This window comes from Aegilops tauschii, chromosome 5 (genome assembly GCF_002575655.3).
Source record: "Aegilops tauschii subsp. strangulata cultivar AL8/78 chromosome 5, Aet v6.0, whole genome shotgun sequence".
NCBI classification, from domain to species: domain Eukaryota; kingdom Viridiplantae; phylum Streptophyta; class Magnoliopsida; order Poales; family Poaceae; genus Aegilops; species Aegilops tauschii.
This window is the reverse complement of record NC_053039.3, coordinates 66,904,721-66,928,288: the sequence shown is the minus strand read 5'-3', so window position 1 is coordinate 66,928,288 and position 23,568 is coordinate 66,904,721. Positions and strand designations below refer to the sequence as shown.

At 46.4% G+C, this 23,568-nt stretch overlaps 1 protein-coding gene across 1 annotated transcript; it reads right to left on the bottom strand.

Annotated features, from left to right (window-relative positions):
* Positions 1-20,764: 20,764 nt before the first annotated feature.
* On the bottom strand, positions 20,765-22,687 carry LOC109756351 (zealexin A1 synthase). Its single transcript, XM_020315204.4, has 2 exons — positions 21,738-22,687; positions 20,765-21,565 (listed from the first exon to the last, which is right to left on the bottom strand). Exons 1-2 carry the CDS (start codon positions 22,635-22,637, stop codon positions 20,939-20,941), a joined length of 1,527 nt encoding a protein of 508 aa, XP_020170793.2. The 5' UTR covers positions 22,638-22,687; the 3' UTR covers positions 20,765-20,938.
* Between the last annotated feature and the right edge of the window lie 881 nt (positions 22,688-23,568).

Genomic DNA, 23,568 nt, shown 5'->3' with positions numbered 1-23,568 from the left:
CCACCCTTGACAGGATATTGGACCGACCTTGTCAGATTCACGGTCACCCTGATAAGCCAGCTAATCATACCAACAGAAACTGTTGGGTCCATAAGCAGGCAGGCAAGCTTAACGCCGATCACAAGGGGAGGAGGCCACCAGGCGATAAAGACGACGGAGCGGCTCGCCAGCCGAAGACCAGGGGTCAGAAACAGTTCCCCTATGAAGTTTGACCACTCCCGGAACGGAAATAGCAGTTCGGTTTCCGCCACCCACCTACTATACTGGCAAGATTTACACCACGCGTACATCACTACGCACTCAAGATACCATGGGCATCGGCGGAAGCACAATACGGACAACCCTGCAAGCATTCCCGTAACGTTTTTTATTTGTTTTCCTGATTTTTCTGTATCATCTCTTAAGAACAGGTGACCAACAGGACAGCATCTACAACGGACTCTACCGGAGTTCGGATCCGTACACTCACCTAAGGGGCTACTTCCATTAAGGATTCCCCTCCTCGAGGACGGGCGGCACAGACGTGCGACAGGAGGTCCAAAATAACTTTTTATAGACCGCACTCTTTATTCCGAGCCTGTACTATGCCCTTTTTCCTCCGTTCCCGACCCCGAGCATGTCAAATAGCCGGGTTTGTGGTTTCCTTTTTTATATATATATACATAAATTTATCATTGGCATATTGCTCCGCTCCCAGTAAACCTCATCCGAACTAATCTTTCATACTCTTTCAACAATGAGTACGGCCTCAACGGCTGCTTTACAGATGCACCTCGGCATACCCTGCCAGGAGCTTGATATGGGAACGAATGAGTTGCCAGTAAAAGTCCGAACAGCTCTATAGCGTACTTCGGCGTCGCAAGTTTGGCCTTATATGCATCAGCTCCGAATCATTGTCTTGGGTCAATAGTTGGGTTGCCCGGCTCCTGTGCTTGCTACCCTACGTTCCGCTCTATTGGCTAGGGTAGTAAAGGGAGAACTACTGCGATTGTGCCCTGGTCTAAACCGGATGAGCACCTCAGTAGAGAAAGCCGAAAACTGACTGTCATGATGCGGCAAGAGTTGGTCAACCACTTGACGACTTCTTGGAATCCTTAGCGATTCTCCGTGTCACACGAGGGATCTTTTTCAGATCAAATATGTAAGGCACCATACGTTGCATACATACTAGGGGCTATGTCATAGTCCCACCATAAAACTCCTATGGCTAAGTGAAAGTGTTAACGCCTTATAGTCCGATTGCCTGGTTCGCTGCATTATCACCTCCTTCACGGACCAAGACGTTGGATAAAGAGTGATTAAATGCTTTTCCGAACACCCCCGTACTTCCTACGAGGGGGCTGAAGCCAACGACTGGAAAACTTTCAGATTATATTAAAACGGCCGCACAGGAGGAATTCAAGCTTTTGAGCAAAATATAAAAATAGATCAATTATAAAATTGTCTTTTACAATTATAATACACCTCACTCGAACATTATGTTCTTCGAGCATTTACCCTCTATCAGGCGGGCGGCTTCTAGGACGTATTCAAAATAATGCTCCGGCTCACTACGGTCCTTGCCCTTGGGCTGACTCTTCGCCGCAACATCGACGGCCTTCATCTTCCCCCAGAACGTCTTGACTCGGGCAAAGGCCATCCGTGCACCTTCAATGCACGCCGACCGCTTCATAGCGTCGATACGCGACACCGCATCAACAAGACGCCGCACCAGGCCAAAGTAGCTCTTTGGAGCAGGCTCATTCGGCCACAACCGGATTATGACGTTCTTCATGGCATCGCTGGATATCCTATGAAGCTCGGCCCATTGGGACATCTGTTCATTCAGCAACAGAGGGCGCTTTGATGCGCCAAATTGTGACCAGAAAAGCTTCTCCGTTGCATACCCCTCTTGTGCTTGGTAAAATTGCGCCGCATCAGAAGAACTCTTCGGCAAGTCCAAAAATTCAGCCGGAGAACTCCAGACCTGGTTCAGCTGAGCATAGTCCGGATCGCCAAACTTAGTCTGAAGCAAAAAGGGCTTACCAGCCGCTATCTCCTTAGCCTGCCGAATCTCTTCTCGAGCTGCCCTAGATTCAGACCGAGCTTCACTCGCCTCTCGTACGGCCTTATCAAGTTCAACCATTTTGGCTTTATTCTCCTTCTCAAGTTATTCACAGCGGCTGGCAGTATTCTTCAATTCAAGCGCCAGTGCGGATATTTTCTCCTCATTTTGGCGCCGAGCTCCTTGTTCGGCTCTTAGATCAGCCGATGCTTTCTCGGCAGCCACATCACTACACCGGGCCTGCTCCTTGGCCCGGGCTAGCCCCGCCCGAAGAGCTTCAACGGCGGCAGCACCATCTGCACTCATGCACATTTCATATAAAATTCTTTTCGGCGTCAGGCCTAAATTACAAGCACATTGGTGTAAGGAATGTTCGAAATATATACCTTGCGAGTCATCAAGACGCCTGTTGATCAATTCAATGTCGTCCTCCGCAATATCCAGCTTTCACTGCAGTTTGGCCACCTCAGTATTTCGGGTAGCCGTAGGAGGGGAGGCAGCCTGTATTCCAAGTTAAATCAAGGTTAGCACCTGAGCATATATTTTTGATCCTCCGATTGCTTCCTTCAGAAGGCAATCCGAGTCCCAGGGGCTACGACATATACAATAGGTGCATTCTGTAAATATTATCCAATTGGCAAAATTACATCACAAACCTCAAAACCTCTTAGAAGGCTCGTGAAGGCCTCGTTCAATCCGCTCTTCGCGGATAGAACCTTTTCGACCATCGTAACCATCACGGCACGGTGCTCCACTGAAATGGACGCTTGTCGTAGCATGTCCTTCAGCATTTTCGGTGCTCCGGGATCTTTGGAAACCGTCGCCGGAGTGCGGCATTCCTTTGAAGGAATCCGCTTACTCGCCTCCAGAATCGTCTCCAGCTATAAACCAGACAGTTCGGGGCCGTCATTCTTGATTCCCGAACCCTGAGTGACAGAGGCACCACCTTCGGGTAACGCCTTCTTCGTTTCCTGCACTACTTGTCGATCGGAAGGAGCCCTCCGGGACGATACCTCAAGATCATCTGCCCTGTTGGGCGAGGAGGCCGAAGAAGGCGAGTCACTCTCCATCATCTCCGGAGGAAGGTCTCCCGAGGAGGGGGACGATTGAGAGGCGCCAGGCGTTAACCTGCGAGGATGTACATATGTCGGATGATTACTTTGCTGATAGGAAAAGGATGAGGTATGTTTAAAGTGCCCCAGCTTCACTTACGGTTTGGCCAGAGGTTTGTCCTCATCATAAAGCTCTACGGCAACATCGCTTGCCCGGCCCAAGCCGCCCGACAATGGCATTTTTCCTCTTTTGGAAGGTTTCCCCTCCTGATCTTCAGAAGCGGCCCCCTTCTTGCCATGAAGGGTTTCCTCTGCACCTTTGCCCTCGGGCAAAAGGGTTTCGGTTTCCCCGAACACAGCATCTAATTTATCCTCAGGACGGGGATCACCTCTGGTCCCCCTGTTCTCGCCCCCTCTGCAGACACCTGGTACGGTGTCGGAGTCAGCATTCTCGTCAGCGGGGCGGACGCAGAATCTTCGGGGAGGGGTGCCGAACACCAGATTAACACCGCTCTCTTTATCCAGTCCTGTACAGGGACGGATTGTTCAGTATCTTGTCAAGAGATCCTTGAATGAAAGGTGTTCGGAGATCGAATACTTACCGAAGTGTCCGGATGATTGCAGTCAAGGCCAACATCTTCGGCGGTGTCCGGCCATTGCTCCCGTTCCCCGAAAAATAATTTCCACATTCCTTCGTGCGTGGTGCCGAAGAAGTGCTGAAGAGTCCGCCGCCCTTCTGGATTGAACTCCAACATACCGAGAGGTCGCCGCTGACATGGCAAGGTCCGGCGGACTAGCATTACTTGAACGACGTTCACAAGATCGATGCGCTTCTCGGTAAGGCTTCGGATGCAACTCTGCAGAGTCTGCACTTCATTGATGGATCCCCAGTCCAATCCCTTATTGATCCATGAAGCAAGCTGAATTGGAGGGCCGGGTCGGAACGTAGGCATAGCCACCCACCTGGAACCACGCGGCTCGTTGATATAAAACCACCCTTGCTGCCATAAGTCAGAGGACTTGCCAAAAGATCCTTCAAACCAAACCACGCTGGCAAGCTTGCCTATTATGACGCTGCCGCACTCTGCCTGCTCCTCCTCTGTCACCTGCAGCCTCACGTCGAAGGTCTTGAGCCACAAACCAAAGTGCGGAGGGGTCCGGAGGAAGGCCTCACACGTGACGATAAATGTCGAGATGAGGAGAATAGAGTCCGGGGCCAGATCGTGAAAATCTAGCCCATAGTAGAACATGAGCCCCCGAACGAAGGGGTTAAGCGCGAACCCTAACCCGTGGAGGAAGTGGGACACAAATACTACCCTCTCGCCGGATTTGGGGGTAGGAATAACCTGCCCCTTTGTGGGAAGCCGATGAAGGATTTCTGGGGTCAGATACCTCGCCGCGTGGAGCTTTGCAATATCCTCCTCCGTGACAGAAGAAGCCACCCACCGGCCTGGACGGCTGGATCCGGACATGATTGGGGCTGGTGGAGATTGGAACCCGAGGGTTAGAACTCGAGGTGGCTGGGGTTGAGGAAGAAGCAAGCACAAAAGAAAAAGACGAGACTGGGTCCCTATATAAAGACCCTGAATACTGGGCGTCTCCCCCTGGGCCGCGAAACTTACCTATCCCTAAAGAGTTGTACCCAGGGGACGGTTGGGTTATCCACGCCTGCATTAATGAAAATCCCGTGAATAAGGGGACATGATCTCTGCTTTGACAAGACGTGCCAGTAAAACCGCGTCCCGAGACGTGGAGCGACGGGCTAGCCAACGGTTGGAAATAATAAACGGGCAGGCGTGATGCAATGTCATCAACAGTTGTCAACGAATTGGACTCGTGGAATATCATATTCTCTAAAATTGTATGCATAGGTCCGAATAATCATCCGAAGACTATCTTGGAGTTCAAAAAAGGGAACCCGCCTTGCAATGCCGAAGACAATCTGCGCGCCGGACTCCTCATCATAGAAGCCAGGTTCAGGGGCTACTGAGGGAGTCCTGGACTAAGGGGTCCTCGGGCGTCCGGCCTGTTATCCATTGGGCCGGACTGATGGGCTGTGAAGACATGAAGGCCGAAGACTATACCCGTGTCCGGATTGGACTCTACTTGGCGTGCAAGGCAAGCTTGGCAACCAACTATGTAGATTCCTTCTTATGTAACCGACTCCATGTAACCCTAGATCTCTCTGGTGTCTATATAAACCGGAGAGCGTAGTCCGGGTAGACATATACACATTACCATAGTCATATAGGCTAGACTTCTAGGGTTTAGCCATTACGATCTCGTGGTAGATCAACTCTTGTAATTCATATTCATCAAGATCAACCAAGCAGGAATTAGGGTATTACCTCCATAGAGTGGGCCCGAACCTGGGTAAACATCGTGTCCCCCGTCTCCTGTTACCATCGATCCTATACGCACATTTCGGGACCCCCTACCCGAGATCCGCCGGTTTTGACAGGCCTCACACACGACGATAAACGCCGAGATGTTGAGGAAGGAATTTGGGGACAGATCATGGAAATCTATTCCGTAATAATACATCAGCCCACGGACGAAAGGGTGGAGTGGAAACCCTAGCCCGCAGAAGAATTGGGGGATGAACTGTACCCTCTCGGTGGGCTTCGGCGTGGGGACGACTTGTCCCTCGGTCAGCAGGCGGTGAGTGATCTCCTTCGCCAAATATCCGGCCGCTCGAAGCTCAGTAATGTCCTCCTCCTTGACGGAGGAGACCATCCACTTGCCCTGACCTCCGGATCTGGACATGATCGCTTGAGTGGAAAGGAGATGAGAACTTGGGCGTTGGAGCTCGAGATTGGAAAGGCGGAGACAGAGAGAGGGCGTGAGAGAGGAAGAGGGAATCCTTATCCCCTTATAAAGGCAGCGAATATTAAACGCCTCCTCACTCGCCTTAAGATTCGCCTATTCCCAAGGGCTATATAAACGGCACGGTTGGGTTACCCATGCCCGCATTGATGAGAATCCCACGATAAGGGGACACGATCTCTGCTTTGACAAGACGTGCCAATGGCAACCGTGTCTCGGGACGTGGGGTGTCGAACATGAAAGCGGTTTGGAATTATGGCCGGTTAGATGTAATGTCATGCTGCAAAAAGTTGTCAGCGGATAGAACTCGTGTAAAAATATATTCTCTCTGCGGTTGTGTATGGTGTGTGTGAAAGGTCTGGATTCTATCATCGCATCTGAAGACCATCTTGGAGTTCGGAAGGGGGAACCCGCCTTGCAATGCCGAAGACAATCTGTGTGCCGGACTCCTCGTCATTGAAGCCAGGTTCAGGGGCTACTAAGGGAGTCCTGGACTAAGCGGTCCTCGGGCGTCCAACCTGTTATCCATGGGCCAGACTGATGGGCTGTGAAGACATGAAGGCCGAAGACTGTACCCGTGTCCGGATTAGACTCTCCTTGGCGTGGAAGGCAAGCTTGGTGATCGATTATGAAGATTCCTTCTTATGTAACCGACTCTATGTAAACCCTAGACCCCCCCCCGGTGCCTAGGGGTAGTCCGGAAAGGATAAATACTCATTACCATAGTCATATAGGCTAGACTTCTAGGGTTTAGCCATTACGATCTCGTGGTAGATCAACTCTTGTAATACTCATATTCATCAAGATCAATCAAGCAGGAAAAAGGGTATTACCTCCATAGAGAGGGCCCGAACCTGGGTAAACATTGTGTCCCCCATCTCCTGTTACCATCGATCCTAGACGCACAGCTCGGGACCCCCTACCCGACATCCGCCGGTTTTGACACCGACATCCACTCCTCGTGAGAATAACCCACCTAGCATGGAAGATATAGACAACCCTAGTTGGTACATGAGCTATTCGAGCATACAAAACATAATCTCATTTGAAGGTTTAGAGTTTGGCACATACAAATTTACTTGAGACGGCAAGTAAATACCGCATATAGGAAGGTATGGTGGACTCATATGGAATAACTTTGGGGTTTATGTAAGTGGATGCACAAGCAGTATTCCCGCTTAGTACAAGTGAAGGCTAGAAAGGGACTGGGAAGCGACCAACAAGAGAGCGACAACAGTCATGAACATGCATTAAAATTAATCAACACTGAATGCAATCATGAGTAGGATATAATTCACCATGAACATAAATATCGTGGAGGCTATGTTGATTTTGTTTCAACTACATGCGTGAACATGTGCCAAGTCAAGCCACTTGAATCGTTCAAAGGAGGATACCACCCTATCATACCACATCACAACTATTTTAATAGCATGTTGGCACGCAAGGTAAACCATTATAAACTCCTAGCAAATTAAGCATGGCATGAGCAACTATAACCTCTAGTTGTCATTGCAAACATGTTTCATTCATAATAGGCTGAATCAGGAAGGATGAACTAATCATATTTACAAAAACAAGATAGGTCGAGTTCATACCACCTTCTCTCATCTCAATCAGTCCATCATATATCGTCATTATTGCCTTTCACTCGCACGACCGAATGGTGTGGATAATAATAATAGTGCACGTGCATTGGAATAAGCTGGAATCTGCGAGCATTTAATACAAGGGAGAAGACAAGGTAATATGGGCTCTTGGTTAAATCAACAATAATGCATATAAGAGCCACTCAACATTTTCATCATGGTCTTCTCCTCTCGACCCCCAAAGAGAAGAGAAAGAAATAAAACTATTTACACGGGAAAGCTCCCAACAAACAAAAGAAGAACGAGAAATCTTTTTGGGTTTTCTTTTAATTACTACTACTACAGGCATGGAAAGTAAACTAGCTAAAATCTACAACTAATTTTTTTGGTTTTTCTTAAGGTTTTTCAAACACACAAGAAGAAGACTTAGAAAAGAAAATAAACTAGCATGGATAGTACAATGAAAAAGTATGAGCACCGACAACTAGAATGAGTGTGTGAACATGAATGTAATGTCGGTGAGAAATACGTACTCCCCCAAGCTTAGGCTTTTGGGCCTAAGTTGGTCTAGGCCACGGATCAAAGCTGCCCTCTCCGGTGTGCGGAGGAGTGTCCTCTGGGTGCCACTGGTTGGCGATCTCCTCCGGATCCCACTGATAAACAGACAGTCGATAAGGGTCAAGTGGTGGTTCCGGCTCAGGCTCTGGAGCTGGTGTCAGGCTCCAGTATGCATAAACGGCCTCCGGCAAGATGAGGTACGTGCCTGAAAATATGTTAAACAAAGAGGGCGCAGGCAAGGTAATAATCTTTCGGTAATTTTTATCAAATATCAATTTATACTTAAGCATCTTCTTCTTATCTTTAATAATAAAATCATGTGCTACCATACTCTTATAATCTAGAAAAATAGGGGGCAGCAACTTTTCCTCTTTCTCATAATGCCTAATAGGTATCCTAAAGTGTGCAGCAAGGCGCGAAGCAAAGATGCCTCCGAAGATGGGACCCTTTGTTCGGTTCAGATTTAATCGTTTAGCAACAATAGCGCCTAAACTGAAAGTGGTATCACGAAACAAAGCATGGCGCAAAATAACAATATCAGGGGCACTGAGATTTTCACTGTTCCCGCGACCAATTAAGCATCTACTAGCAAATATCGCAAAGTAACATAGAACAGGAAAATGTATGCTAGTAATTCTTGCATCGGAAACTTTCCTCGTTTCCCCTACAACAATTGTATCAATAAACCCCTCCACATCATTACGATGTGGTTCCTCTATACTACCCGCAAAGGGTATCTTATAGACCCGACAAAAATCATATAGTGACATCTGCTTAACCTCATCATATAAGTGAAACTCCACTAAAGGTGGTGATTTCTTAGCATGGAAGTAAAATTTTTGCACGAAAATATTAGTGAATAGGAGATACTGTTCGCGCGGGTCGTTGAGGAAGTCAGTGAGGCCCGCATTCTCCGCCAAGTAATAAAAATCATCATAAATTCCGGCGGCTCTCAAGAATTCTTCGAAAGGCCATTCGCACGGCCGAACCTCCGTAGTGCGAGGAAGATTGTATTTGGGCTTTTTATTTTCCTCATTCTGTTTATCCTTCGAGCTTTGGCTCGAAGAGCCTCTCAAAAATCTCTTCAACATTTTCTCCCACTGAAAATTTCTGAAATTTTTTAGTGACTCAAAATAAAAGTGAACAAAACTCAACAAAATTGATAGCAACTACTCCCACAAGTGCCTAGAGACTATATCATGCATTAGAACTACTTGGGACCATATAAATTTGACATGCAAGCTCAAGAACAGGGTCACCTCAGCAACAAAAATTTGCAATAAATAAAGCACTAGAACAAAAACTAATTGGACCATTGGAGGAGTCACATACCGAAGAACAATCCCCCCAAACAGTTTTCTTAATGGAGCTTTGAGCAAGGAGATCGAAAATGGCAGCAAGATGAGCTAGAACACGTGTTTGAGCTATGGGAGGATTTCTTCTGGAGGAAGACGAAGTGAGTGGGTGCTGGAATAAGTGGAGGGGGGCCACGTGGGGTCCACGAGGCAGGGGCGCGCCCCAGGGGGGTGGGCGTGCCCTGGAACCTCGTGGCCAGGTGGTGGATCCCCCTGGTGTGTTCTTAGTGCCAGATATTCTTAAATATTCTACAAAAGTCATATATCATTTTCAGGACATTTGGAGAACTTTTATTTTTGGGGTATTTTTTATTGCAAGGATAATTCAGAAAAGAGACAGAAAATACTATTTTTGCTTTATTTAAACTAAATAACAAAAAGTAAAAAGAGGGTACAGAGAGTTGTGCTTTCTAACTTCATCCATCTCATGCTCATCAAAAGGAATCCACTAACAAGGTTGATCAAGTCTTGTTAACAAACTCTTTCTGAATAACATGGAACCGGAGAATTTTCGAATAACACTAGGTTACCTCAACGGGGATATGCACGTCCCCAACAATAAGAATATCATATTTCTTCTTGACAGTAGGAAGAGGAAATTCAAAACCTCCAATAGTAATCGTTGAAATTTTTCCAATAGAATTGATACTATGGACTTGAGGTAGTTTCCGCGGAAAGTGTACCGTATGCTCATTACCATTAACATGAAAAGTGACATTGCATTTGTTGCAATCAATAACAGCCCCTGCAGTATTCAAAAAGGGTCTACCAAGGATAATTGACATACTATCATCCTCGGGAATATCAAGAATAACAAAGTCTGTTAAAATAGTAACGTTTGCAACCACAACAGGCACATCCTCACAAATACCGACATGTATAGCAGTTGATTTATCGGCCATTTGCAAAGATATTTCAGTAGGTGTCAACTTATTCAAATCAAGTCTACGATATAAAGAGAGAGGCATAACACTAACACCGGCTCCAAGATCACATAAAGCAGTTTTAACATAGTTTCTTTTAATGGAGCGTGGTATAGTTGGTACTCCTGGATCTCCTAGTTTCTTAGGTATTCCACCTTTAAAAGTATAATTGGCAAGCATGGTGGAAATTTCAAATTCCGGTATCTTTCTTTTATTTGTAACAATATCTTTCATATACTTAGCATAAGGATTCATTTTAAGCATATCAGTCAAACACATACGCAAAAAGATAGGTCTAATCATTTTAGCAAAGCGCTCAAAATCCTCATCATCCTTTTTCTTGGATGGTTTAGGAGGAAAGGGCATGGGTTTTTGAACCCATGGTTCTCTTTCTTTATCGTGCTTCCTAGCAACGAAGTCTCTCTTATCATAACGTTGATTCTTTGATTGTGGGTTATTAAGATCAACAGCAGGTTCAATCTCTACATCATTGTCATCGCTAGGTTGAGTATCAACATGAACATCATCATTAACATTATCACTAGGTTCATGTTCATCACCATATTGTGTTTCAGCATCAGAAATAGAAATATCATTGGGATTCTCAGGTGTGTTAATAACAGGTTCACTAGAAGCATGCAAAGTCCTATCATTTTTCTTTTTCTTATTTTTAGAAGGACCAGGTGCATCAACATTAGTTCTCTGAGAATCTTGCCCAATTCTCTTAGGGTGGCCCTCAGGATACAAAGGTTCCTGAGTCATTTTACCCCCTCTAGTCATAACTCTAACAGCATTATCATTTTTCTTATTATTTAATTCATTGAGCAAATCATTTTGAGCCTTAAGCACTTGTTCTACCAGAGTGGTAACCATAGAGGCATGTTTACTAATAAGTTTAAGTTCACCTTTAACTCTAGACATATAATCACTCAAGTGTTCAATCATATAAGCATTATGTTTCAATTGTCTACCAACATAAGCATTGAAGTTTTCTTGTTTAACAATAAAGTTATCAAACTCACCCAAGCATTGGCTAGCAAACTTAGTGGATGGGATTTCACCCTTATCATATCTTTAGAGAGAATTTACCTTTACTACCTGTGTCGGGTTATCAAGACCATGTATTTCTTCAATAGGTGGTAAATTCTTAACATATTCAGCTTTAATACCCTTTTCTTTCATAGATTTCTTTGCCTCTTGCATATCTTCAGGACTGAGAAATATAATACCCCTTTTGTTTGGGGTTGGCTTAGGAGTTGGTTCAGGAAGTGTCCAATCATTATCATTACTCAATATATTATTCAATAGCAATTCAGCTTGCTCAACAGTTCTTTCCCTGAAAACACAACCAACACAACTATCCAGGTGGTCTCTGGAAGCATCGGTTAGTCCATTATAAAAGATATCAAGTATTTCATTTTTCTTGAGTGGATGATCAGGCAAAGAATTAAGTAATCGGAGAAGCCTCACCCAAGCTTGTGGGAGACTCTCTTCTTCAATTTGCACAAAATTATATATTTCCCTTAAGGCTGCTTGTTTCTTATGAGCGGAGAAATATTTAGCAGAGAAGTAATAAATCATATCCTGGGGACTGCGCACACAACCAGGATCAAGAGAATTAAACCATGTTTTAAAATCACTCTTTAATGAGAACGAAAATAATTTAAGGATATAGTAGTAACGAATTTTTTCCTCATGAGTGAATAGGGTGGCTATATCATTTAATTTAGTAAGATGTGCCACAACAATTTCAGATTCATAGCCATAAAAAGTATCAGATTCAACCAAAGTAATTAACTCAGGATCAAATCATAATCCTTATCAGAAATACAGATAGGTGAAGTGGCAAAAGCAGGGTCATATTTCATTCTAGCATTCAGAGATTCTTGTTTTAGTCTGGCTAACAGTTTCCTAAGATCATATCTATTTTTGCAAGCAAAAAGATCTCTAGCAGTTTATTCATCCATAACATAACCCTCAGGAACATCAGGCAATTGATATCTAGGGGGAGAATCTTCATCATCACTTTCATCAATATTATCAGTTTCAATAATTCCATTCTCTCTAACCCTAGCAAGTTGTTCATCAAGAAATTCACCTAATGGCACAGTATTATCAAGCATAGAAGTAGTTTCATCATAAGTATCATGCAAAGCAGAAGTGGCATCATCAATAACATGAGACCTATCATAATCAATAGCAGGAGTAGGTGTCGCAAGTTTACTCAAAACAGAAGGAGAATCAAGTGCACAGCTAGATGGCAGTTCCTTACCTCCCCTCGTAGTTGAGGGATAAATCTTGGTTTTTTCATCTTTCAAGTTCCTCATAGTGATCAACAGATATAAATTCCAAGTGACTCAAAGAATAGAGCTATGCTCCCCGGCAACGGCGCTAGAAAATAGTCTTGGTAACCCACAAGTATAGGGGATCGCAACAGTTTTCGAGGGTAGAGTATTCAACCCAAATTTATTGATTCGACACAAGGGGAGCCAAAGAATATTCTCAAGTATAAGCAGTTGAGTTGTCAATTCAACCACACCTGGAAGACTTAATATCTGCAGCAAAGTATTTAGTAGCAAAGTAATATGGAAGTAACGGTAACGGTGGCAAAAGTAATAGTAATAGTTTTGTAGTAGTTGTAATAGTGGCAACGAAAAAGTAACTAAGCAAAGATCAATATGTGAAAAGCTCGTAGGCATTGGATCAATGATGGATAATTATGTTGGATGCGATTCCTCATGCAACAGTTATAACATAGGGTGACACATAACTAGCTCCAATTCATCAATGTAATGTAGGCATGTATTACGAATATAGTCATACGTGCTTATGGAAAAGAACTTGCATGGCATCTTTTGTCCTACCCTCCCGTGCAGCGGGGTCCTATTGGAAACTAAGGGATATTAAGGCCTCCTTTTAATAGAGTACAGGACCAAAGCATTAACACTTAGTGAATACATGAACTCCTCAAACTACGGTCATCACCAGGAGTGGTCCCGATTATTGTCACTTCGGGGTTGCCGGATGATAACACATAGTAGGTGACTATTGACTTGCAAGATAGGATCAAGAACTCACATATATTCATGAAAACATAATAGGTTCAGATCTGAAATCATGGCACTCGGGCCCTAGTGACAAGCATTAAGCATAGCAAACTCATAGCAACATCAATCTTAGAACATAATGGATACTAGGGATCAAACCCTAACAAAACTAACTCGATTACATGGTAAATATCATCCAACCCATCACCGTCCAGCAAGCCTACGATGAGATTACTCATGCATGGCGGTGAGCATCATGAAATTGGTGATGGAGGATGGTTGATGATGACGGCAGCGACGGATTCCCCTCTCCGGAGCCCCAAACGGACTCCAGATCAACCCTCTCTAATTTTTTTCTCCCCGAACGTGAATATATGGAGTTGGAGTTGAGGTCGGTGGAGCTCCAGGGGGCCCACGAGGCAGGGGCGCGCCCTGGGGGTAGGCGCGCCCCCCACCCTCGTGGCCAGGGTGTGGGCCCCCTTCGGTTGATTCTTTCACCAGTATTTTTTATTATTTCCAAAACGTGTCTCCGTGGATTTTCAGGTCATTCCGAGAACTTTTATTTCTGCACAAAAATAACACCATGGCAATTTTTGCTGAAAACAGCGTCAGTCTGGGTTAGTTCTATTCAAATCATGCAAGTTAGAGTCCAAAACAAGGGCAAAAGTGTTTGGAAAAGTAGATACGTTGGAGATGTATCAACTCCCCCAAGCGAGCCACTGACTTGTTGGAAATAATACATACTGATGTATGCGGTCCGATCAGTGTTGAGGCTCGCGGCGGGTATAGTTATTTTCTGACCTTCACAGATGATTTGAGCAGATATGGGTATATCTACTTAATGAAACATAAGTCTGAAACATTTGAAAAGTTCAAAGAATTTCCGAGTGCAGTGGAAAATCATCGTAATAAGAAAATAAAGTTTCTACGATCTGATCGCGGAGGCGAATATTTGAGTTACGAGTTTTTTCTTCATTTGAAACAATGTGGAATCATTTCGCAACTCACGCCACCTGGAACACCACAGCGTAATGGTGTATCCAAACGTCATAACCATACTTTATTAGATATGGTGCGATCTATGATGTCTCTTACCGATTTACCACTATCGTTTTGGGGTTATGCTTTAGAGATGGCTGTATTGACATTAAATAGGGCACCATCTAAATCCGTTGAGACGATACCATATGAACTGTGGTTTGACAAGAAACCTAAGTTGTTGTTTCTTAAAATTTGGGGTTGCGATGCTTATGTGAAAAAGCTTCAACCTGATAAGCTCGAACCCAATTCGAAGAAATGCGTCTTCATAGGATACCCAAAGGAAACTGTTGGGTACACCTTCTATCACAGATCCGAAGGCAAGATATTTGTTGCTAAGAATGGATCCTTTCTAGAGAAGGAGTTTCTCTCGAAAGAAGTGAGTGGGAGGAAAGTAGAACTTGATGAGTTAGTTGTACCTTCTCTCGAGTTGGAAAATGGTACTTCACAGAAATCAGTTCCAGTGATGCCTACACCAATTAGTGAGGAAGCTAATGATGATGATCATGAAACTTCAGATCAAGTTACTACCGAACCTCATAGGTCAACCAGAGTATGGTCCGCACCAGAGTGGTACGGTAATCCTGTTCTGGAAGTCATGTTACTAGACCATGAAGAACCTACGAACTACGAGGAAGGGATGATGAACCCAGATTCCGCGAAATGGCTTGAGGCCATGAAATCTGAGATGGGATCCATGTATGAGAACAAAGTGTGGACTTTGGTTGACTTGCCCGATGATAGGAAAGCCATAGAAAATAAATGGATCTTCAAGAAGAAGACTGACGCTGACGGTAATGTTACTGTCTACAAAGCTCGACTTGTTGCGAAAGGTTTTCACAAGTTCAAGGAGTTGACTACGATGAGACCTTCTCACCCGTAGCGATGCTTAAGTCCGTCTGAATCATGTTAGCAATTGCCGCATTTTATGATTATGAAATTTGGCAAATGGATGTCAAAACTGCATTCCTTAATGGATTTCTTAAATAAGAGTTGTATATGATGCAACCAGAAGGTTTTGTCAATCCTAAAGATTCTAACAAAGTGTGCAAGCTCCAGCGATCCATTTATGGAATGGTGCAAGCCTCTCGGAGTTGGAATATACGCTTTGATAGTGTGATCAAAGCATATGGTTTTATACAGACTTTTGGAGAAGCCTGTATTTACAAGAAAGTGAGTGGGAGCTCCGTAGCATTTCTAATATTTTATGTGGATGACATATTGTTGATTGGAAATAATAAAGAATTTCTGGATAGCATAAAAGGATACTTGAATAAGAATTTTTCAATGAAAGACCTCGGTGAAGCAGCTTATATATTGGGCATCAAGATCTATAGAGATAGATCAAGACGCCTGATTGGACTTTCACAAAGCACATACCTTGATAAAGTTTTGAAGAAGTTCAAAATGGACTAGTCAAAGAAAGGGTTCTTGCCTGTATTACAAGGTGTGAAGTTGAGTCATACTCAATGCCCGACCACTGCAGAAGATAGAGAGAAAATGAAAGTCATTCCTTATGCCTCAGCCATAGGTTCTATCATGTATGCAATGCTGTGTACCAGACCTGACGTGTGCCTTGCTATAAGTTTAGCTGGGAGGTACCAAAGTAATCCAGGAGTGGATCACAGGACAGCGGTCAAGAACATCTTGAAATACCTGAAAAGGACTAAGGATATGTTTCTCGTTTATGGAGGTGACAAAGAGCTTGTCGTAAATGGTTACGTCGATGCAAGCTTTGACACTGATCCGGATGACTCTAAGTCGCAGACCGGATACGTATTTATATTGAATGGTGGAGCTGTCAGTTGGTGCAGTTCCAAGCAGAGCACCGTGGCAGGATCTACGTGTGAAGCGGAGTACATAGCTGCTTCGGAAGCAACAAATGAAGGAGTCTGGATGAAGGAGTTCATATCCGATCTAGGTGTAATACCTAGTGCATCGGGTCCAATGAAAATCTTTTGTGACAATACTGGAGCAATTGCCTTAGCGAAGGAATCCCGATTTCACAAGAGAACCAAACACATCAAGAGACGTTTCAATTCCATCCGCGATCAAGTCAAGGAGGGAGACATAGAGATTTGCAAAATACATACGGATCTGAATGTTGCAGATCCGTTGACTAAGCCTCTTCCATGAGCAAAACATGATCAGCACCAAGACTCCATGGGTGTTAGAATCATTACAATGTAATCTAGATTATTAACTCTAATGCAAGTGGGAGACTGAAGGAAATATGCCCTAGAGGCAATAATAAAGTTGTTATTTATATTTCCTTATATCATGATAAATGTTTATTATTCATGCTAGAATTGTATTAACCGGAAACTTGATACATGTGTGAATACATAGACAAAACAAAGTGTCCCTAGTATGCCTCTACTAGACTAACTCGTTAATCAAAGATGGTTAAGTTTCCTGACCATAGACATGTGTTGTCATTTGATGAACGGGATCACATCATTAGGAGAATGATGTGATGGACAAGACCCATCCGTTAGCTTAGCATAATAATCGTTAAGTTTTATTGCTATTGCTTTCTTCATAACTTATACATATTCCTCTGACTATGAGATTATGCAACTCCCGAATACCGGAGGAACACCTTGTGTGCTATCAAACATCACAACGTAACTGGGTGATTATAAAGATGCTCTACAGGTGTCTTCGAAGGTATTTGTTGGGTTGGCATAGATCAAGATTAGGATTTGTCACTGCGAGTATCGGAGAGGTATCTTTGGGCCCTCTCGGTTATGCACATCACTATAAGCCTTGCAAGCAATGTGAGTAATGAGTTAGTTACGGGATAATGCATTACGGAACGAGTAAGGAGACTTGCCGATAACGAGTTTGAACTAGGTATGATGATACCGACTATCGAATCTCGGGCAAGTAACATACCGATGACAAAGGGAATAACGTATGTTGTTATTGCGGTTTGACTGATAAAGATCTTCGTAGAATATGTAGGAACCAATATGAGCATCCAGGTTCCGCTATTGGTTATTGATCGGAGATGTGTCTCGGTCATGTCTACATAGTTCTCGAACCCGTAGGGTCCGCACGCTTAACGTCCGATGACGATTTGTATTATGAGTTATGTGTTTTGGTGACCGAAGATTGTTCCGAGTCCCGGATGAGATCACGGACATGACGAGGAGTCTCGAAATGGTCGAGAGGTAAAGATTGATATATTGGACGAAGGTATTCGGACACCGGAATGGTTTCGGGACGTTTCGGATATTTATTGGATAACCGAGGGGTTACCGGAACCCCCTGGGGAAGTAATGGGCCTTCATGTGCCATAGGGGAGAGGGGAGGCAGCCCACAAGGGGTGGCCGCGCCCCCCTCCCATAGGGAGTCCGAATTGGACTAGGGGAGGGGGCGCGCCCCCTTTCCTTCTCCTCTTACCTCTCCCTTCCTTCTTTCCCCTCCATGAGAAAGGAAAAAAAGGGGGAGGGGCGAATCCTACTAGGAGTGGAGTCCTAGTAGGACTCCCTCCCTTGGCGCGCCCCTTGGTGGTCGGCCTCCTCCTCCCCTCCTTTATATACGGGGGCAGGGGGGCACCCCAAAACACAACAGTTATTCTCTTAGCCGTGTGCGGTGCCCCCTTCACAGTATATTCCTCCGGTCATAGCGTCGTAGTGCTTAGGCGTAGCCCTGCGCGGCTCACATCACCATCATCGTCACCACGCCGTCGTGCTGACGAAACTCTCCCTCGACCCTCTACCGGATCAAGAGTTCGAGGGACGTGATCGAGCTGAACGTGTGCTGAACTCGGAGGTGCTGTACGTTCTGTACTAGATCGGTTGGATCGTGAAGATGTTCGGCTACATCAACCGCGTTAACCTAACGCTTCTGCTTTCGGTCTACGAGGGTACGTGGACACACTCTCCCCCTCTCGTTACTATGCATCTCCTAGATAGATCTTGCGTGATCGTAGAATTTTTTTGAAATTGCATGCTACGTTGCCCAACACCAATATATCAAAGTTAACAATTAAAACGAACAAAACAAATATTCAAAAGTTATTTAAAAACACTCTCTTTTCTTTTTAGTTTTGCATTTGACCTTTTTTTAGAAACGCGAACAATCAGCCGGCTGATTACAACGCGGGCATTGACCGCCTATATCGAACGACGCGTTTCCCCGTGGGTCCCATCAACCGCCTGTCCCTCCTACCTGTCTCCTAGCGAAGCAAACTGTCCACATGTTTCTCCTCCACCGAGCCTTCTTCTTCCCTTATAACAGCCCCCGTTGATTTCTCAGGGCTCCAACCACCATGAGGCAAGGCTCCAGCCCAACGCCATCGTTGTTTCTGCAACCCGCAACAACACCTTTGTTGCAAGCGGGGCAACCACGTACGCGAACCAACACCGTCGAGGGCACGCCCCTCCACCGGTGGTCTTGGCGCATCGCTAGTCGTCGCGGGATTAGATCAATGACGTGGTCCTATAGGGCAGACATAGAGCTGCAAGTGTACTGTGTTCCACGCGCACGTATTTCCATGGCTTGTTGTTGCAAGATTTTGCAATGGTATGTTTGCAAAAGGGTTCTTGTTACATACGATTGCTGCATAGGTTGAGTTACAATATAATGATGTGCGTAATTGTAGGTTTGCAACAACCTATTGCGGTCGCAATGTAGGTTGTGTTGCAACAGTAGAAGGTTCGAAGAAAAGAGCAACAAGGGTCGTGTTGCAAAGGGCCGAGCGCAACATGGTCATTCTTGGAAAGGGTTGAGCTGACGAGCGAAGATTCAACGACCACCACATGCTCCATCTAATGGCCGCGAAGACGGTCAATCTTATCCCAACATCACCCGGCCGATGCGTAACACCCCTCCCCCCTCTTTTTTGAATGCATTTGACCTCTCTTCTCTGACGTTCTAATTATTAGAGGCAATGCAATTCTAGTGCGGCTGGGCTCCTAGCCCAGAGGATATAGCATTATGGTTGATCTAAGTAGACATGGGTTCGAACCCTATAGGTGGGATACCTCACTCTCATTTATTTTTCGCGAGTTTGATTCAGTGTCCCACGCCTTGTAACTTAATAAAATGCCACGGGTCTCCTTCCCGTGTTTGTCTCAGTTTATTTTTAATGTAGGTGCAACAACTAGTTGGATTGATGGTGCACCTTCCTTGATAGGAGGGAGTGTGTGAACTACTCTGGGAACACGCGATTCGCACAAGAAATTAAAGTCAACAATAAGAACAAGGACAATAATAAAGATAGGTTTTGCATCAAATATATGACAAGAACAAGGGCACCAATCTCACAATAGAGTCTTACCTTGATGTGTGGACGTGATGGATCCATGTCGCATACTGAGGTAGCGGAGGAGCGAGGAGAAGTGGTGGTGGACACTGATGTCTTCCTCACGCATGGTCGGATAACCTGCGGCCTATAGGCGGCGGTGCTACCCTCACGTGCGCCCAGGGGAAACATTGGCGAACATTCCTCATGTGCGCTAGCCGGAAGCGACTACAATGTCAAATCCCTCTTCTCGTGTGTCAACAATAGAGAATGACTTCTTTGATGTTAGGTTGCCTCCCTACCTTGTCCTAGCCTGATAGTGTCATTCCGCAAAAGGGGTGGCTCAATGTGATTTTAGTAATCAGTAATCAGAGGGGTTACTATATATACCCCTCCGTCCAGGTATGCACGTAGTTCTAGGTCATCAGTTTGACTAACAAAAATTGTGTCATATATCATCGCGTGCATATCATTGGATTCCGATCCGATTGTAGCTTCTAAAGCATATCATTGAATGCATGTACATTTACATAATATATTCCTCCATGATTAATGGTAAGTAGTTACCGCAAATCTACGCTACTTCTTTCGTCTGGCTTTATTAGTCTAACATGTATTTTGGTCAAACTTTAACTTTAAATTTAACTAGCAAAGTAAGTTACATAGCACAAAACTAGTATCATTGAAAAGTTCTTTAGAATACGAATCCTTTTTTTTAGTAGTTTGGATTGCTTACCACATGTGTCACATGGTTTTAGAATACGAATCCAACAATACTATATATTTTTTATAGCGTACAACATATATTTTTAAGTCAAACTATGATCGAAATTTGAGATAAAATATGAGGGGGGCAATAAACCCAGATGGAAAAAGTATACAATTATCAACCGCAAAAAAAGAGAGAGTATAAATTATCAACATCGAGATAGAAACTTGTGGCCAAGAAGCTTTCTAGCTGGTGAATACTGTTGCCCATGGGACATAGAGTTTCACTTTCACCCGAGCACACGTCCCTCCATTGTTGTTCATGTGATAGCCACCGAATTGGATGCATTTGGCATCTACAGTTCTCCGTCGATACAATCAAAACTCTTGGACAAAGAAACAAATGAGTACATATACAACAGCCCACCGAGATTTACACAGGGTATTCAATCATGCAAGGCCGCCACACGAATCTATTGGCCACGGGTACCAATCAGCTACTACTTCCGATCCGAGGGAGTACACATTTTATCTAACAAACAAATCAATTCTCACATGGAACATGGGGTTTTGCGTGCACCCAGAGCTTGGACTTCCTTCTCACCGTGATGCCGAAGGTCTCCGTCATGTCCATGTCTTCGGCCCCGACGGCACAGGGCAGCTCCCACTCGAAGTGGAAAAGGAGGCTAGCGAGCGCCAGCTCCATGTTGGCCATCCCGAGCGACATGCCGGGGCACATCCTCCGGCCAGCTCCGAAGGGGAGGAACTCGAAGTCGGCGCCCTTGAAGTCGACGGTGCTGTTCTCGAACCTCTCCGGCCTGAATGCCTCGGCGTCACCCCAGTACTTGTCGTCCCTTCCCATCGCCCACACGTTGACGAACACCTTGGTGCCCTTGGGCACGTCGTAGCCCATCACCCGGCACGTCTCGCGGCACTCCCGCGGCAGCAGGAGCGCCGCCGGCGGGTGCAGCCTTAGGGCCTCCTTTATCACCTGGTGGAGGTAACCTAGCCTCACCTTGGTGATATCGTCCTCGGTGAGCTTGTCTTGCCCCTTGAAGGCCTCTCTCACCTCCGACTGCACCTTGTGGAGAACTCGTGGGTTTCTCATAAGCTCCGACATGGCCCATTCTAGCGTCGTCGACGATGTCTCGCTCCCGGCAGAGAAAATGTCCTGCAGTTAGTTACCATTCGACTTATTATATACAGTACAACTGTACAAGGCACACACACATATTTTGCTGTAAAAGTAAAGGGATATGTGTTAAATCAAATTAACACTGATCAACTGCTGTAGTGCAGAATTTTCAAAGCCATACTGTAAAGGATGGCTGACAGGATCTTACGAAGATGACGGTGCTGATGATCTCTGTTGTGAGTTCAAACTGCAGGCCGCCGTCTTTCTGCAGCCTCAGGAGGACGCCGAGCAGGTCCTCGTCTCTCTCGGCCGTGGCCGCGCCGGCGCGTTCTCTTATGATGCTCTGCACGATGCGGTAGATGTTCCTCTGGCACCTGACCATGTCCCGCGCGGCGACGCTGAGCCTGCGCACGAGCCGCGACGACGGGTACAGGTCGGCGAGGTTGATGCCGCCGGTGAGCCGCACGGCCTCGTCGAGCTCGTGCAAGAACTCGTCGCGGTGGCGGCACCTCCCGCCGATGGCCGCGCGCACCACGGAATCGTTGGTCATGCGGCACATCTTCTCGCTGAGGTTGACGGCTTGGCCGCCGCGGCACCCGTCGGAGACGGCGCGCAGGAGGCGAGCGACCTCGTCCTCCCGGGCGGGGCGGAAGGAGAGCACGCGGCGCTGGCTGAAGAGCTCGTGCACGCAGATCCTGCGGAGCTCGCGCCAGCGGTCGTTGTAGTGGGAGAAGAGGATGCCCTTGCCACCGCAGCTGATGATGTCGAGCGTGGCGCTGAGGTGGCGGCTGGCGAAGGCGGCGTCGTGGGTCTTCATCACCTCCCTGGCGGCCTCGGCGGAGGAGACGACGAGCGTGGGCACGGCGCCGAGGCGGAGGAGCATGAGCGGGCCGTGGGAGCAGGAGAGGTCGCGCATGGCCCGGTGGGGCAGGTCCCCGGAGCGCGACAGCAGGAGGTGGTGCAGGCTGCCGATGACCGGCAGCTGCCATGGGCCCGGGGGCAGCCGCTGCCCGCGGGTTGGCGATGCGTAGTGGTCGATGACCAGTTTGAGGATGAGGAGAACCAAGAAGAGGAGGAGTAGCGGTGAGAGCGCCGTGAAGTCCATCATTTTGCTCGAGGAGCCTGAGTGAGCTGCAGCTGATGTAGGCAAGGTCCCAACTTGCACATAGATATAGAAAAATATGCCACTAGCGGTAGCTGCTTATCCACCCGCCGAAGAAATGTGCCTATAGCGGCGTATTCACATTATTAAGCAACAAACATATATGCATGTCGACGACCCGTGTGCATCCAGCAACAGAACGGAACATATAAAAGCGTTTTGACACTATATTTAAGAAGTTTATCCTCGTTATTATATTATTTATCTCAAAATGCCAGTGACCATTACCACGCCCCCCGCGTCGCCCCCGCTCGGGCTACTTGGGCGGGGATGAAACCCTAGACGCCGAGGGCTCTCCTTCCTTCCCTCCCTTCCTCCGCCGCCGATGAAGGACATTGCCGGCCTATAGCCCAGGGGCCCACGGTGGTGGCGGTGGCCTCCCTCTCTCCTGCGTCATGGGGATGGTGCGGAGCCCCGCGGAGTGAGGAGGCGCGGCCGATCTGGCGTTGACGGCGCGGCGGGCATCCCTGCCTTGACCGGCGGCGACGCGTCGGCCGGCTCTGCCTCGGGCGGCGATGGCTGCGAGCGCGGTGGCCGACCTTGTGGAGAAGCTTCAGACCTCTATCCGCTATCTTCAGGAAAAAAAACCCTAGATCAATAGATCGGATGACGGCGGCGCTCTGGTGTCGTTTTCCCGTTGGGGGCATCATTTTCGGAGGTGTACACGGACTAGAGGGACCAGTGGACAGCTTCTTTGGTGGAGCGGTGCTTCATCTTACAGACTGATGACAACGGATCTTGGCGGCGTGGCGTAGTGGAGACTCGGCGTCCGATGCGTGGAGATGGACTCGCGCAGGAGGAGCACGCTGTCTGGCGTCGATGGCAGAGAGGTCTGGCAAGGACAGTGCGTTAGTTTCTGCTCTGAAGATGGATTGGT

Excerpts from the sequence above, each read along its gene's own strand:
- LOC109756351 (XM_020315204.4), bottom strand. The coding sequence starts at position 22,637 with ATGATGGACTTCACGGCGCTCTCACCGCTACTCCTCCTCTTCTTGGTT. Across the intron at positions 21,566-21,737 it reads TCATCAGCACCGTCATCTTC|GACATTTTCTCTGCCGGGAG; the intron begins GTAAGATCCTGT and ends AACTAACTGCAG.